Genomic DNA, 19,114 nt, shown 5'->3' with positions numbered 1-19,114 from the left:
GAAATCTTTGAACATCTGCCATTTTGACAGGATCAACCTTAAGTAATAAAGTGCGGTTTGCGGCATTGTATTCTACTAAAAAAGACCTTTAATTTGATGTGCATATTGACCTATGCTTCCATTTAAGATTTTCTTCCGACTCCTTGTGGGACGTCCCCCTGAAGAGTTATTGGATCACTGAATATGTGTTAAAATAGTTTTATGCCCTGTAACTTTGTACCAAGTATTGAAGCTCAATCTGCATTATATTTTAAAATATTGAGCCGTACCCAGACTTTTCAATCGCCCTTTATAGATACTCGTATATCAATCATTTGTTTGGCGAATACGACATCTATGAAATATCGAACAGCTGTTTGGATAAAGTATTTCTTTCTAGCTGTCACTGATATGTTTACATTAATTGTTGTTTACAAATACCGCAACCATTCCCGATCACGTATTGTAAGCAAATCAAAACCAAGTGAGATTAAAAACGTCTTGCCTTACATAACGGATTTAATTAATCGCAAGTGTAACATTTATTCTTGAGTTTTAATAACCGGTAAAAAGACCGTGAATCAGTGTTGTATACGAATGGGAAACTTGCATTTTTTTAATCTTCGTCGCCAATAGCTTACAAACAAGGTTTCCACTCATTGACGGCGTTCAAGGACAGTTGGGTAAAGTGTAAAGTAAAAAAATCACAACTGCAGTGGGTGATCGCGGATGTCGCTGCGATCATGGAAGATCTTTCCGATTTCGCTGTGATCGTAACAGAGGTTTAACACAGATGTAGCTAAACTCGCTGCCCTCGGAGCCCTTTTGACGGACCTGCACCAACCTTCACAAAAACCATCCAATAATGCTCAATAATGCCTGAAAATTTCATTACAATCTGGCAAGCGGTTTCAGAGTCCATAAAGGACAAACACACAAATAAACATACATACATACATTGAATTTTTATAGATAGGTAACGTTATCCTTGGAATTATTATACAGGGTGGTAAAAAAGTCCCAGGACAGTTAAATATTTTATTAAATAATGCAGATAGAGCTACAATACTTGGTACAAAGTTACAGGACATAAAACTCTATTTTAACACATATTCAGTGATCCAATAACTTCAGGGGGACGGCCCACAAGGAGTCAGAAGAAAATCTTAAATGGAAGCATAGGTCAATATGCACATCAAATTAAAGGTATGTTTTAGTAGAATACAATGCCGCAAACCGCACTTCAAAAGGTTGATCCTGCGTAAAATGACAGTTGTTTAAAGATTCATTTAATTTACATTGCTATTATACGCTTACTCCTCGGGGCTCAGCCCTAGGAATCGGAAGAAAATTGTTAACGTAAGCATAGGTCGATATGCACATCAAATTAAAGGTCTTTACTAGTAGATTACGATGCCGTAAATTCAAGCTCAAAAGAATGCCTGAGTAAAAAATGGCAGTCGTTAAAAGCTTCAAAATGGCGGATTCAAGAAATCTTTGAACATCTGCCATTTTGACAGGATCAACCTTTTGAAGTGCGGTTTGCGGCATTGTAATCTACTAAAAAATAACTTTAATTTGATTTGCATATTGACCTATGCTTCCATTTAAGATTTTCTTTCGACTCCTTTGTGGGCCGTCCCCCTGAAGAGCTATTGGATCACTGAATATGTGTTAAAATAGATGTGTATGCCCTGTAGCTTTGTACAAAGTAATGTTGCTCTATCTGCATTATTTTTTAAAATATTTTAATGTCCTGGGACTTTTTTACCACCCTGTATAGTAGTGCATTGCAGAATTAACTGGCAAAAACGTATTCTAAATGTTAACATTGCGTACTGGCTTGATGATAGATCACGATCAGCTGTATTGAAGTAAACAAAAATCAGCAGTATATGGCTTCTAATGCTATTCTTGTGGAGAAAATTTTACGTTTTATCTCGTTTTCTGGTAACTTTATGGGAATTCTGCTATTTTTCCCGAGTCCCTGGAGTAAGGAAATTTAATTTCAGACCTCTCCCACTTTTCTGCAACTTACCAGACGTCCACAATTTTCTAGTAAAAATTTTGTCTTACAGAATTATACAGGGTGTCCATAAAAAACGTTTCAGGACTTTAAGAAATGAATCCTCATACTAAAAGGAAGAAAAAAGTAAATGTGAAGGTATGTCCGAAATAGTTATTTGTGTAAACTAGTGGGGAAAGTGGCACTTTGCTGCACACGAGAGCAATGTTTACGCACGAGCCGCAGGCGAGTGTGGAATGATCTCGAGTGCAGCAGGCCTTTTGCACTCGTGTTACACATTATATTTTTCCTACAGTCACTATAAAGCATATAAATAATTAGTCTTTTAAACACTATATAACACTTTTTTAGGTTCAGCTGGAAACACAAATAGGTACCCTAGAGAAAGTAGTACCCGGTCCGTATCACTCCGCTATTTTTCCTCGGCAAGAAATGTGCTCCACGTTTTGAGAATATAGTTCCGTATGTTTTTGTAATTTGAAGTGGTTTCCGCGCCTAAAAAATGCTTTAAAGGTATTTTTTGTGTATTAAGATCGTAGGAATGTTTTAAAAACGTTTGAAAGAAAAGTCTAGAAAGTGCAGAAATACCGAAACTATATAAACACGAAATGACAGGTTATATCGTAGTTATAATAGTCAATCAGCTGCTCATAGTATTTTTATCCTTATGTGTTGCCAACCTATTTCCAAGCGTACACGGATTACGTGCATAATAGAACCACGCTGTTTTGTGTTGTTTCGTTGGAATCCTGATGTGCGGCAAAGTATAAACCGTACGACAAAGTATAAACCGTACGGCAAAGTATAAATATGCAGCAATTAGCAGCATTCTGTACTATAAACAGTACAAGGAAGCACACTTTGTCGGGTGACTGTAGGAAAATGCATATTCACCCAGTTATCCGCCATTTTGTTTTTTATACAAAAATATTTTTATCTGTGAAGTTTTTCATTCGATGATTATGAAATTTAGTAACCATGTTAACGTACACAAGACCTATTACAGAAAAAATAATCAAGTTGTTCCGACTGTAAATTTTAATATGGCGGCCGTTTGATTTTTTATAACTTAAATAATTCGAAAACGGCAAATTTTATGAAAACAAAGTCAGGAATACTTTTCTTAGCATTTTCTATTCCCTATCAAACGATACCAAGATAAAAAGATCGGACTAAAGATAACTGAAATATAGGCCTAACGTTTTTTGTGTAAAAATAAGGCAAAGTTTGTTGGGGAACCCTTTGGCCTTGTCTTACAGCTAAAAAACCTTTAATTTCAGTTGTCTTTCGTCCGACCTTTTTGATCTTGGTATCGTTTGATAGGGAATTAAAAATTCTAAAAAGTATTATTGACATTTGTTTCATAAAATTAGCCGTTTTTGAGTTATTTAAGCTATAAAAATTCAAACGGCCGCCATTTTAAAATTTACAATCGGAACAACTTTATTAATTTTTCTATAATAGGTCTTGTGTATGTTGACATGGTAACCGAATTTCTTAATCATCAGATGAAAAAAATATTATTTTTTTCACAGATAAAAATATTTTTGTACAAAAACAAAATGGCGGATAACAGGGTAAATATGCATTTTCGGACATACCTTCACATGAACTTTTTTCTTCCTTTTTGTATGAGGATTCATTCCCAAAGTTCTGAAACGTTTTTTATGGACACCCTGTATATAAGGATGCTTCTTGTTATGTATGTGTGTAATATTTGCATTACGTTAACTCTATTTCCACTTCGAACAAAAAACAGTCTTACAATCTTTGAGACTTAACACCGATTGTTGACTCTTTTTCAGTACCTAACGGTTATCATGCTGTTTCAGCTGCTGATATATACGTAGAAGAAAACAAGTTAGCAGTACAGAAAGATAAACTAGTCGCCAGATACATCAGTGAGCAAAATGGCTATAATATATATTGCTATAAAAGTGAAGGAAAGGAACATATATTGGTCATAAAGCAAAAAACCCGATTTATAATATCTATTAAAGGATTAGATTGTTCGTATTCTAAGGATGTGAATTCCATTTTTCTTTTCGAACATCGAGACGTGAATCTGATGATGGTAGGGGCAACCTTACCGGTGTCCCCTCAAAACGGCAGACGTTTGAAACTGGAACATCCTTGGTGTGTCTACAAAGTCCATTTGGGTGTGCGATCCAACGACATCGTACCGGCATTCTATGACAAACCCGCAGAGAATGTGAAATGGATTGAGGTAAATAAAACTCAATTATTTTAGTTTTTTTGGGAAGAAAAGATACACATAACTTAGTTAAGTTTTGTATTAACTTACAATCCTATTCGTGCTGAAGTGGATATAAACTGTTGGAGGTTGAAATGTGATCTGTTAGACCATAGTAAAAGCATAGATTAAAAGAAGTAGACAGATCTAAAGTGACATCTCCGTTGCGAGGCACGGGTACGGCAGCCAGTATTTACATAAAAATAACCTAGAATCTGTACACGCATTGAAACAGCTTAATTTGTACTAGTATACATGTTGCTCGAATTCGAGCAATTGCAAAGTATTACAGGAGTTATTTTAAAACGAATAACAGTCATACTTACCATTAATTTAAAAGAGTCAACTAAAGATTACCGGTGTGTAGCTCAGACCATTTTTGTCTTCATTATTGATAAACCTAAATCATTCCTGCCGGTTTTCTCCTTCTCAAAATGCCTCGCTGTACAGGCAACACAGGTCATTGATAGAGGGCCAATTGAGAACGAAAAGTCGTTTTGGGGTACTGTTAGGGCGCATTTGTAACTTATAGTTGAGATTGTCCAGGGTCAGGTGCCGACTCTATGTTTCGTTGTCGTCATGTCGGAGGCATTTAAAAGAAAAAAACAACAATTTTACAAATTATAGCTAAAGAAAACAACGATAAATGCACAAATTTAAGTTACAATAATGCTAACACGATCCGTCATAGCGACACAAAAAAACGATAAATACACAAATTTAAGATACAACCATATATTAACACGATCCGTCTTGGGGGTTATGTTTATACAAACTCAAATAGTAAATAAGCAATGCGTTTCATTGAATTTAAAAATAAATAACAGCAATTAAATTATACAGCTGATCAAAATGTAAACAATTATGTTCTTCATAAGGATAACGTGGGAACTTTCAAAGCCACTGGGGCAGAGCCCAAGGGATTTTTTTCAAAAATGTAAGGCCAGTTTGCAAATCTACGCGACACGCTAAGAGACGTCAATGGATAAAATCGGTTAAGAAATGGCGGAGGAGTTCAACCGACAAAGTTTCATGTAGCGTATTAATTATATAGACTAGTGTACATGTTGCTCGAATTCGAGCAATTAGAATTTGCAAACCAATAACAATCATACTAAGCTGTCCACATTTCAACAAAAACACACCTACCTTCCCTGTAGCAGCAAACCTAGGTACTCATATTAAAATTAACTTATTGTTATTTATGTAGGAAACAATGACCATTTTCAGGGAATATGTTTGTAGAAATTAAGCCAGGTAAATGGAAATATTGGTTTGCTGCGGATGCACAGTTTTAATAACAGCAATGATTGTAGAATCTGAATTATTACTTATATCCATGAGTTTATCTAGCAATTATTTCCTGTAAAATATTGTTGTAAATGTAAAATAGCAGCTAAAAAATATTGGACAGACTCGGTCAACAAATGACGTAACTGAAAGAATCCCATACTAATGACATTAACATATAGTTTGACAGTAGTTCCATTTAATCAATGTTAAATGTTTACATTCGGGCGAGTGGCATATTTTATTTATGTTTATGATCCATACAGTTCCTGTTCTAATAATCATGCAGTATTTAATATATTTGGACCAGCTGTGTGGAATTTTGAAATCAAAATTAATTTGACAGTTAGTTCTGATTGTTTACATTTTTAAATTTTGTGGGTTTGTTCTTTGTTACCATGGATACCATAAATAAATATTTCACTTTTAATTTCTGACAACAGCTGGAGTTTCATAACAAATTTTGTTTCCCATGTTAATCTTATGGATAAATACGAAACTTTAAAGGGCCCCAGGGCCTCACTCTCTAATTATTTACCTAAAAAGAAAGTTTCCTGCACAACTTCACGTTACGCTCTTTACAATGACACCAAAAACATGTCAATCGGTTCAGTAGTTTCGGAGGAGTAATTGTCACAAAAATCCTGCTTGCGTATTAAATAAGTATAGATTACTTATTTACAGGATATTAGTTATAATTAATATAATATCAACAAAGAAAATAATTGTAAAATTAATGACGTAAAAATACTTTAATAAAAACATAATGACAAGTAAAATAACTAAGAATTGAACACGCAATAATTTTTTCCTACAGTTACCTAACAATGTACATGTTCTCTCACTGATTTGAGAAATCAAAGTGGCCAATTCGCTCATCAGTGAATTACTTTGTCTCAATCCAGATTTGCAACGTGAAGGCACGAAATAGTGAGCGCGTAACATGCAGACAACGTCGTATGCGCGCGAAATACGTTGGCAGCACTGGCTGTAAATCAGCTGGTCAGCTGTTGTACTGTTGTATTTGTCACTTCACGTTAAATGTTATATTAAAAGTTCACTTCTGTGTAAAAATAGGTTATGTTTCTTCACCAATTTATTTGTTTTATGGTAACTGTAGGAAAAGTATAATGTGCAACTCGAGTTCAAAGTACAATTGCCTCACTCGAGAAACCATTTCTCACTCGCCTACGGCTCGTTTTTCTCTCAGGATTTCTCTCGAGTGAGTCAATTGCTCACTTTTCTCACTGGTTGCACAAATATATTAATAGGCAAGCGTGTTTCTTTAAAACCTTTTTGCTCAGCTCGTGTACATCGCAGGGAAAATCTACGCATACACTTGGAAAGATATTTTCCTGTAGATGTGCAGAATACCTTTATAAATTAAAATAGGCTCAAAAATAAGCACAAAAAATGAGTTTAAAATTTTGAAAAAATTAAATCTGTTGCCATGCTGGTGACGAAATAACAACTAAATATAAACAGAAAATCAAAACAAATGGAAGAAACTCCAATCACATGTTTTATTTACAGTGTGGGGTGAAAATAGAGAGTCTGTACATTACATATTTTTGGTCGAGTTTCGACCACTGGACGACCTCTAGTAACTATTAAACTGCAGTAGGTCTATTTACAAACAACAAAGTAAACAACGTGAAACCTTTAACATATTTAATTCCATTAAAATTTTGTACTTTCATATTATTAACTGAGTTTTTATTTTAAATAATAAAACTCGACATTTTTAAGAGAGAGGTGTTTAGGAAATCTGAAAATTCGTATGTCCTTTTTCTTCTTATACGAATTCTTCCACTTTCTGTTACTACGAACTGTCGTAGTCGTTCTCTCCATGTCGATGTTTCAATTACTAAATGAGAGAACTGAAGAAGAAAGTGTACAGCAGTGCGGTGGTGGTCAAAAATAATAAATTTGATTTTTTTTTTACTTTAATTAAAGCTGTATTCTAGCAGTTCTAATTGCATTACCCTGTATGTTTTGGTCTAAAAACTTTTAGTGAAATAATGCCAGCTTTCCTTTGATATATTGATTATTAAGATTCCGATCTTAATAATCCTACTTAAAGCACACTGCTGAATCACGAATCAACAATAATTATAATAATTTTAGTACTTATCAACCAATGATACGTAAATCAAAATTTATTTAAATTACTTTATATAACTTGGTCTTAAAAATACTTCAATGGCTATCAATTGAGATATTGATAGTTTTAATCAGGGAAGTTAATATACTGTATCTCTCAATCAGAAAACATAAATTTAATTATATCTTGGATATGGAATTTAGTTTTAGATATATTTACTCAATTCTAATAAAGTTATTCTATTTGTTTTCACCTAAGAACCTTCAGTGAAATACCAGCTTCTATTTGAATTATTGATTATTAAGATCGGACGTATCTAAAGCACACTGCTAAATCAAGAACAACCTTTTTTATGGAGTTATTTATCATCGATAGTCAAACGGTCTTGATTGCAGCCTCAACAGCAACTGTCAGACTTAGACGGGGTTCACGTAGTTAATCTAAACGAATTAGGCTTTCCAATGACCTATTGATTAATAAAATCGGTTCAGTAGAACTGTAGATCTAATTGTACAAAGTTTAACAACAAAATCTTTAGTTAAGTATTTTCTCACCATTATAAATTTGGAGTTGCTTAACGTTTTTGCAAATGACATTGAAATGGTTAGGAAATCCACCATAAGTTGAAGGTGATATTCTGATAGAGAATAGAGATATTCTGATAGTCTTTCCAACGACCCATTAAGTAACAAAATCGGTCCGGTAGAAGTCTAGATTAAGTTGTACAAAGTTCAAAAATATATCTAATTCAGTATTTTCTCACCACCATAAATTAGGATATCACTTAGATTATTGCCAATAACTTTTAAATGAAGGGGAAATCAACCAAAGTGGGTGTGATATACTAAAGAGAATAAACTTTACTACAAATAATTACTATGCATTTCTTGAAAATGCTTAATAAAGGCAGCCAAAAGATTCTGGTTTGGGTGTACATAACACCCATTGGTTATGTAGCTACAAATAGAAACTTGAAAACATAAACTTGAAAAAAGCAGTTTTGAATGTATTTATGCTATTTTTACTTTTTTAACACAAAGATTGAATAAAATCACACTTTCATAATTATTCGCAAATCTACATGAGTTGGGCTTTCCAATGACCCATTAATTAACAAAATTGGTCTAGTAGAAGCCTAGATTTAGTTGTAAAGTTTAACAATAATATCCCTAACTCAGTATTTTCTCATAACTATAAATTCGAAGTTTGCTTATTTTTTTAACCGACTTCCCCACTACCAACAAAAGGAGGAGGTTCTCAATTTGTTTGTGGCGATGTTTTTTTTTTCTATGTATGTTCACCAATTTCTCTGTGATTCTTTTACCGATCAGTGTGGTTCCACCACCAAAATAACCAGGAGAGTTTCTATTCGGTACCTTATATATTATGTTTAAGTATAATATTTGTTTTGGTGAAAAATTCGGAAAACCTTAAATATTCAACATTTATTTTGTTTACATTTGTGCAGATTGTTTACATTTGTGCAGAGAAGGCAATAAATAATAATAACATTCCTACAGCTGTTAGTTGAAACCATTTAAATGAAGCTCCAGACAATTCTTCATGAAACAGTTGCTTCATATTGATCAATAAACTATTTTTTGCCATGGAGCCTAAATGAAAATCATTGAGAAAAATGCATTTTGTTTTGGTTACTATAAAAAATGTATTTTAACGTTTGACCTGATTTGTGTATACAGTAATTCTATTTTTAGTATTGCATATTCTGACTTACAAAAACATATATGTTTCAGTGAATAGCTGTATGATATTGACAAATAAAGGTGTATTGTGAAAACCAAAGCATTCGTAAAACAGGTCTAAATATAAATTAAAATGCAATTATTCCTTACACGACCTAAGAAGTGTGACAGTGCATAATCGTCAATTGTCTTAAAAGTGTTAAATATTTTAATTACTAAACATGCATTTGCAGATGTGGAATGTTTATTGATATTCATTACCCAGTTACTATATCATATCACTTTTATGCTTGCTTCGGAAAGTCCTAGAGGAAGATGATTTGCAATTTCGACTAGGCTATATCTTGATCAAACAAAACCACCTACATGGCTTACACCACTTTTAGCTGAACCATAATCTTTCATATAATATTTTCCAAAGGTACTATATGTGTTAACGATCAATTTTCCACTTTTGAGAGATTTTTAGTGCTGGTAGCTGAGGAATAACTTTCATATTGTTCCAAAAGGCTTGAGACATTACTGTATTTCTTTTTATAATGTAGAAGTACACCGATTGCAGGAAACGATGATGTCTTACATTTCAATGTATCTGGAAAAGACAGTTAGTTTTTCATTAGGCCTAATGTAATGGACAACTCTTTCTTTCTTAAGGAATATCTAAAAATGTTTATTTTTATACCCATTGATTATGTAACCTGAACAGGTGACTCAAGCAGTTTTAAAATGATGATTGTTCTGTGGAACTTTTGATTGTTTCAAACAGTTTTGCTTATCAAAAAACGTCAAGTAATTAATATATAAAAAATTATACAGTCACTAAAAATCATGCAATAATTTATTTTTGTAAAAAAATACAACCGACTTCAAACGCTCTAAAAAGAATGAAATAATTTAAATAAAGTAAACTTTTGTATTAGGCAAGCTCGCGTATTTCAAGTCGGCGTGGCTCAAACTGCAAATATGATTGAAATTAAATATCGTGTGTGTATTTTGAAAATCAATAAATTGTAGATGAATAACATAAATATATAAAAAAAACATACTGAACTGTTTTGTTTATATATTAAAGGAAATATTTTCTTGTATTTTATGTTTACTTCGGAATAAATGCATTATGAAAATAACACACACAAATGTTCTATATGAATAGGAAAATAATTTAGTTTGATATTATGATAGGGAAAAGAAGCTAGTTTAGCATTAAAACGTTACTTTTCCAAGTTAGAAACATTTAAATGCGTTATAATCTTTTTAAAGATACTCGTTAATACCACTATAATGCCGATCTCTGATTACGGTAATAAAAATAACACTTAACGCATAACTATCAAAAAGACATGCAGATTAACACCTTTAGTTATAGAAAGTCACCTGCAATATGGACACCCTCTTTCAATTTTGTATCAAAAATCATCATAGAGCCGCGCCGACTTGAAATACGTGAGCTTGCCTAATACAAAAGTTTACTTTATTTAAATTATTTCATTTTTTTTAGAGCGTTTGAAGTCGGTTGTATTTTTTTACAAAAATAAATTATTGCAAATAGCTTTTTAACGGTAATGAAATCGACTAAAGTTGGAGGTTATTTTCTGAAAGAGAATAAAATTTCCTACAAATTGATACCATACACTTCTGGAAACACTCAAAAAAGGCAGCCGAAAGTCTCACCCAAATAAAAAGTGTGAAAAACACCGTTTTCAATGTTTTTCTTATGGAAAACATGTTTTTTAAAGATTTTTCATCATAAATCATAATAAAAGCAAACTTTCATAATTATTTGTAAATATACTTGAATTAAGCTTTCTAACGACCCATTAATTAATACAATCGGTCCAGTAGAACTCTAGATTTAGTTGTACAAATATTTTTAAAACTGAATCATATATAGATAATGTTGTGAGAACAGTTTATTTCATAACACCTGTTAATTTCTATTAATTATTATCATATGTTTATTTGTTATTCTATGTTTGTAGAAAGGTAAATAGAGTTAGTTGAGTTTGAGTTATGACATAAAACAGTCCATTCACTTAATTCCTAGTAAAATAGTACATGGTGGCAGCGGTTTAGAGCTATGCCTCAGAAGAGAAATCCAAGAAGGAAACAATCTGACTATGAAGATAATGAAAATGAAAGAAGCAGAGAAAATGAATACAACAATTCAGCTAAGAAGTCAATCATTGTATCAAACACTCATTCAGTTATTCAACCTCCAGCTAGTTTCTCCTTTGTACCAGTAGATTGGCCAAGATGGAAAACAAGATTTCAAAGATATCGGTCAGCATCTGGGCTATCTGAAGAGTCTGAGAACAAACAAATCAACACTCTTATATACACATTAGGTGAGAAAGCTGATGGGATTTTTGCATCTTTTAATTTAGCAACCGAATCAACGCTAACATTTGAAGAAGTCTTAGATTTATTTGACAAACATTTTATTCCACGGAGAAACTTAATTTTTGAAAGAGCAAAGTTTTTGAAGAGACAACAAAAAATTAATGAAACAGTTGAAGAGTTTATAGTTAGTCTCCATTCCTTGGCTAGAACCTGTGACTGGGGTTCACTTAATGATGAAATGGTGTTGATGGTACTAATACTGGGTTTAAATGATGAGAAACTTAGTGATCGCTTGTTGCTAGATCCCGAGATGAATTTAGACAAGGCCATTACAGTTATAAGACATGCAGATAACGTAAAGAAAGAGAAGGCAGATTTATGTGATGAGAAAAAAGTTCAAATTGAAGCAACTACGTCATCGAGTTCAAACCAAAATCAAGGATATAGGTTTCGTCAAAAGAAACAAGAATACCCAGCGCAATGTATCTGGTGTGGTTATAAACCGTCCCATCCAAGAAGCACGTGTCCAGCAAAAAGCGCAACATGTAACTTATGCAAAAAGATTGGTCACTTTTCGAAGGTCTGCAGATCTAAAGAAGCACAGGAAGTAACTGATGAAAATGAAGTAAGTGAACTTGGACCTTCAAATAATAAAGTATTCATAGGTACACTTGGGGATGGGTCAAAATGTAAGCCCTGGAAACTAGAATTAGTATTTGAGGGAAAACCACAAACATTTAAAATTGATTCAGGGGCAGATGTAACAGTAATTCCCCCTGGCATAGTTGATCCAAGTAGGATCCAGCCGACTCTAGTTGAGTTGTTTGGGGCTGGTAGAACAAAATTAGAAACTGTAGGTTGTGTTAGAGCTAATATCCAATACAGAGATGTTAAAATAAATCACATTGTATACGTAGTGAAGGGACTCATAACACCCTTGCTTGGTCGTCCAGCAATACAGGACTTGAAAATTTTAACTTTTGTTAATTCAGTTGCAAAGGTAGACAGTGACTTTTTTACCGAATACCATGAAATGTTTAGTGGTCTGGGCGTCATTCCTGATCCCTACACAATAGCACTTAAGGATGGTGCAAAGCCATACGCAATAACCACTCCTAGGACCTTTACCCCTAATGTGTCAAGTGAAAAAAGAACTAGAAAGTATGGTACAAAATAATGTAATCACACCAGTTGAGCATGCTACTGAATGGTGCTCAGCAATGGTAGTAGTGCCTAAATCTAATGGAGATGTCCGCATATGTGTTGACTTAACAAAGTTGAATGAACCCATCCAGCGGTCTTATCATCCGATTCCCAAAATTGAAACGTCTCTCAGCTCAATCTCAGGAGCAAAATGGTTTTCAAAACTTGATGCAAACAGTGGTTTTTGGCAAGTCCCCTTAAATGTAAATTCCCAGGATCTAACTACTTTCCTTACCCCCTTTGGACGTTTTAAATTTCTCAAACTTCCATTTGGAATCACATCAGCACCTGAACATTTTCAGAAATGCCTGAACAAAATCTTAGACAACCAGTCAAATGTCGCAGTCCATATGGACGATATTCTGATTTGGGGCAAAACGAAAGAAGAACATGATACAGTTGTTCGGCAAGTACTTGAAAAGCTTAAAAATGTAGGAATGACACTTAACAAAGACAAAACTGAGTTTGGGAAGTCAAGTATTAAATTCCTCGGGCATTTCCTCTCATCCGATGGAATTTCTGTTGATAAGGAAAAGGTTTCCGCCATTCTCAAAATGGACTGCCCAAAAAACGTAAAAGAACTTCAAAGGTTCAATGGGATGGTAAACTTTCTTGGTAAGTTTATTCCTGACAAAGCTAAGATTTTGGCCCCAATGAATTCACTACTTCAAGCTAACGTTCCATGGATATGGGGTCCTGAGCAGGCGAAGGCATTTGATGAAATAAAACTCATTTTGACTAACTCTCCTTGCCTAGCCATTTACGATGTAAATCGGGAAACAATTATCTCCTGTGATGCCTCGCTTCAAGGACTAGGATCAACTCTTTCTCAAGTTCAAGATGATGGTTCCATACGACCAGTATCATTTGCATCCCGAAGCCTTCTACCTTCTGAAAAAAACTATGCAAACATCGAGAGGGAGGCTACAGCTGTTGCTTGGGCATGTGAAAAGTTTCAAGAATTTATTATTGGCAAGAGAATAACAATACAAACAGATCACAAACCACTACTTCAAATTTTGAAATCCAAACATCTTGATGAATTGTCTCCAAGAATTCAAAGAATTCGATTGCGTCTCATGAGATATGATTTTTCAATTAATTATATTCCTGGAAAGCAGCTTCTAGTTCCTGATGCTCTTTCAAGAGCACCTCTCCCATTTTCAGGTACTGATGACCGTGAGTTAGAAGAAGAAACTCAAGCGTTTGTTCAAATGGTTTTGTCGTCCATCGATATAAACGACTGCATAGTTGCTAAAGTATTGGAGGAACAAAATAAAGATCCGACTTTACGTGAACTGAAAAAAATAATCATCCAAGGTTGGCCTTCTAAGACATCATTACGAGATGACCTAAAACCGTATAATTCAGTTAAGGATGAGCTAAGTGTTGATAATGAGATGATACTACGAGGTTCAAGACTTGTAATTCCGCCAGCTCTGCAGTCTTGGGCACTTCAAAGAGTACATGAAGGTCATTTTGGAATCACCAAGTGTCGTTTACGTGCAAAAGAGTCAGTCTGGTGGCCAGGAATTTCTTCAGCCATTGAAAGTATGGTGAAATCATGCCCTACTTGTATTAAACATTCAAGGAACAGTCATGAACCATTGCTTCCCACACAATTCCCTGACAGGCCATGGAAAACACTTGCGATGGATTTGTTCAAACTTGAAGGGGTTTGGTTTTTGACTGTGACAGATTATTACTCCAGATATTTTGAGATAGCTGAATTAGAGTTATTAACATCACGAGAAGTAATAATGAGATGCAAAGCCTTTTTCTGTCGACACGGCATTCCAGAAGAAATTAGGTCTGACTGTGGGTCTCAATTTCAAGTCCTTGAACATTCAGATTTCAAGACATTTTCCAAAGTTTATGGCTTCAAGCATATAACAAGTAGCCCAAAATTTTCCCAAAGCAATGGAGAGGCTGAAGCGGCAGTGAAAATCGCCAAAATGATTCTAAAGAAAAATGTGGAAGACCCTTATTTGGTGCTTCTAGCCTATCGAACGACACCCCTCTGGAATGGGTTCAGTCCCTCTCAGCTTCTTATGAACAGGCGATTACGGAGCACATTGCCTCAGACAGGACATTTGCTTTGTGGAAAACCAGATCTAAAGGATCTTAAAGGGAGAGAAGAAACATATCGTGAGAAGTACAAACACAACTATGATAGAAGGCACAAAGTGCACACTCTCAATCCTCTTCATATAGGAGACCCAGTTTGGATTGTGGACCTTAGAAGACATGGCAAAATTGTGAAAATCCTGGACAGCCCTCGTTCATACATTGTTGAAACTGATAAGAGGAATGTGAGAAGAAATCGATTCCACCTCAAACTTGCCCCTTATTTAAGAGAGGAAAACAGTGAACAAAATTTGTCAGCAAATACACATCAAACAGAACCATACAACCGTCCAAAGAGAAATATACACAAACCAAGCTGGTTGAAGAACTTTCAAACTTAAAAGGGAGGATGTTGTGAGAACAGTTTATTTCATAACACCTGTTAATTTCTATTAATTATTATCATATGTTTATTTGTTATTCTATGTTTGTAGAAAGGTAAATAGAGTTAGTTGAGTTTGAGTTATGACATAAAACAGTCCATTCACTTAATTCCTAGTAAAATAGTACAGATAAGATTTTCTATAACTTGTTATGTATTTCAGTTAGTATAGTATTGATTTTTTGTGACATAGTAAATTACTTATTCTGCATGTTTACAAAAGTATATTCAATGTTAAATTATAAATTGCAAACATACAATAATTCACTTAATAATCTCATGTTTATCACACAACGGCTACACTTTTCTAAATTATTTAGCTATGAGAAGAAAACTAATTTCATTTAAGCTCTAGGCCGCAGAGTGAAGTGTTCGTGCACCGTATCATTGACTATGAATCCTTGACCGTATACTGTACTGTAAGTAGCGTCGTATAGCCTGTGGCGGGTGCGAGGCGAGGGAATCTCTCCCAGCCGGCTGAGTCGGCCAGGTCGACCGACTGAGTTGCACGACATGGAAACCGCGCTTACTAGTCCTTAGTATTCGGTTTCGAGACTAGCGCCACCTATGATCTAGTCGGTTTTTGGGCGAAAATTGTTAACACATTTTAGCATTGCGTGGGGTATCTGTGTCTGTACTCCTTTTATCTATGGTAAAAGGATATCGCTTAGGTAAAATGTTAGTGTTTTTTTTTATAAATTTCAACCAGCGCTGCAATTACAAGATTTTTTTTAAACCTATAAATAATAATAGTTATTATTTTTTATTTGCGAATATATAAAAAAATAATTTAAAAATTGTTTTAATCTATACTATTATATAAAAATCTAATGGTGTCTGTCTGTATGTGTGTTACTAATAGGTACAAAAACTACTGAACCAACTGGGCTTAAATTTTACGAAAACATAGCTACCATACCAAGGACCCTTATAGGATTATTCACATTTTGATACTGACCGTAGGCTTTGCCCCTTTGGCTTAAAATGTACTGAGGTGAACATTTTAAAAGTAAATATTGATTGGTCTCCATGGCTGCGATTAGAACACTAACAATGTTTGTATACATTTGCTTTGACATTTAAATGTAAACAAGAAGAACTGCTAAACTGCATATTTCACAATTTCAGACAGCTGATACAAAGAAATTAAATATAATATTTTCCATAACTATGAGGTAGGTTTATTTTAATCTAACCTTTTATCGTGGATTATTTATTCAAAAACTATTGTCAATGATTATAGAAAAAAAAGATTCTATAACCGTTGCTGTATCAACTCCGGCTCTGCTTTGGATTTTTTAAAGCGTCTAAGTTATGAAAATAATGTTATTGATATGTTTTCATGGAAACAGTATGAAAATTACAATGTATAGATGTTTTGTATGAATTTGGAGGCTACTTTAAATAAATTATAACTGCTTAACATGTGTTGGATTAACTTAACATAACTTGCACATCACATTGTTTTTAAATGTATATTTAGGTAAATTGAGTTATTGTGTTTTGCTAAACCTATGCTTTAATCAAACTAAAGAATATCATCAATAACTAAATTGTACGTCGTTGATTTTTGTTTTCTAAAATCTGTTGTATATGTGTAACTATATTTAATTATTATCAATAGTAATACAAAATACTCTTATTTTATCTAGCTTTCAGTTCACATTTACTTTATTTGATACATTTATTATTTGTGTTTTGCCACACCACTGATTAATTTTAAACCAAGGAAATATCATAAAACTAAGCAGTACACAGTGTTCTTTTATTTCTAAATCAAATGACATATCCGTTACTATGTTTACTTAATGGTAAGTGTGAAAATGTAAAGGCAATGGACGATGGAACTGATTAAAAGAACTGGTTTGTATATTAAGTTGTTTGTTGATATTTTTGTACAGTAGAATCAGAGATGCAATGAAACATATACTGTATTTGCTATTACATTTTTTAGTCCTTGATGTTGTGATAATCATATTAGTTTTGTCTGCTGTCCTTAATGCTAAATTATTTGTTTAAAATTTTCTATAGTACGTATGGATATAGTATCTTTAATATTTCAAAATACTGTATTAATAAGGCACAGCAATATTTCTCAAGTTTATAACAGCTGACTCTTAGTTTTGCTAATGATTTATTGTGAGTGAAGAAACTGAATATGGAAGGATTTGTGATTTAATATAAAGAAGAGTGAAATTATAAAAATGTTCATTTAAATTTAATAATTAGGAGGTACTACTTTTGCAACTTCAAAATTGAAATTTAAAATGTCAATGATAAATTAAAAGATACGTAACTAAGGGACATGAAGGTAAATCATGTATGTCAAAGTTTTATTCGAAGATTTGGTCAGTTTTTCTTATATCAGCTAACACAAGATTTAAAATTAATCAAAACCAAAATGGTGGTATCCACTACATACCAGATTTAAAAGTCATAACTTTAACGTTTCTATTATGGATATAAAAGTTGAATATTGTTTCTAAAAGCGTTGACGGATGTGTAACTATTATATGCAACATGCAACAGATGTAAAGATTAAAATGTTTCTATTTTGTGTCCTCTTCCCGTTGCAAAGCACGGGTACAACAGCTAGTAAACTAAAATAAAGAATAACACAATTTAATGATATTGTTTTTTTAATTTAAGTTAGTGATGATTAACCATTGCCAAATGTTTAGGATTTTGAATTTTTTTTAGGATCTTAGTTAGAAATTAGAAAATACATTATAGATTCGAATTGTAAACACACTAAGCATGTCATGGTGTAAAATCTTTAGCACATGCAATTCTAACTGCTATTTTTGTAGTATACTGCTGTCCATATTGTAATAGGTATCATTTTTTATATCGCTAAGTTTTATAAAAATAACCATAAGAAACCCCTAATGCGTGTGTTATGACGTTGATTCCTAACATCCTAATTCCTCGTTACTCGTTTTACATCATTGTAGACGACATTCAGTTCCTCTAAGAAATTTAACAACATTTATGTTATGTACACAACTAATAAAACTATATTTTAATAATGAATATAAGCACTACTTAAAAATGCTTTGTGATTCAAGAATGTTCAAACTATTGGAAGCATATTTGCGTTGCTCTTATTCTAAGTGTTATAAATATTTTTCCTCAATAAAATTAAAAACATTATTCTCTTCTAATAAATGGTGTCAGAAGTCTGACAAATACTTTCTCTCATTAGTTTGTTAACAAGCCTACATGATTAAGTGGTAGGGGTAACTATGACTGTTGATTCCACTAATTTTAGTAGTAAAAGTTCACATTTTGTATAAGAAAATAGAAGGTAAGTTTTTATTAAACCACAATCTGTAAGTAAACATAACAATTCAATAAGTAAACAAAATAATAATTTGAACACATGTTAGAAATAAAATGTAAATAAAACATATGCTAACACCTCCTCCTCTATTTACTGTGCTGCGGCACTTTACGAAGAATCAGCTGGTCAACATGTCTTCTTATTATTCGTCCATCTTCCAGCTGAACTACGTACATTACATGTCCTTGCTTTTGAGTTATATAGCCCGAATACCACTTGGACGAACCATTGACATATTCCCGCGCTTGCACTTTATCTCCAACTTTGAAATTCCTTTTTATACCGACTTGGACTCCCTTCTTCTGATATTTGTTCGGTTCTAATGTTGGAACAATTATTGCTAGGTTTGTTCGTACACTCCTT

The 19,114-nt window shown here is 33.4% G+C and overlaps 1 protein-coding gene across 1 annotated transcript in view; it reads left to right on the top strand.

Moving 5' to 3' along the window:
- LOC129001408 (uncharacterized) overlaps positions 1 to 19,114 on the top strand; it is a 238,255-nt gene that overhangs the window by 155,951 nt on the left and 63,190 nt on the right. Inside the window, exon 27 of the mRNA XM_054428664.1 lies at positions 3,838 to 4,232. Coding sequence (XP_054284639.1) covers positions 3,838 to 4,232 — 395 coding nt within the window. The remainder of the gene's footprint in view (positions 1 to 3,837; positions 4,233 to 19,114) is intronic.

The sequence above is a fragment of the Macrosteles quadrilineatus genome, unplaced genomic scaffold (assembly GCF_028750875.1).
Source record: "Macrosteles quadrilineatus isolate MER2022 unplaced genomic scaffold, UCM_ALF_1.0 Scaffold_8__2_contigs__length_117827958, whole genome shotgun sequence".
NCBI classification, from domain to species: Eukaryota; Metazoa; Arthropoda; class Insecta; order Hemiptera; family Cicadellidae; genus Macrosteles; species Macrosteles quadrilineatus.
Note: the sequence above shows the minus strand (reverse complement) of the source record. Positions and strands in the feature narration are given on the sequence as shown.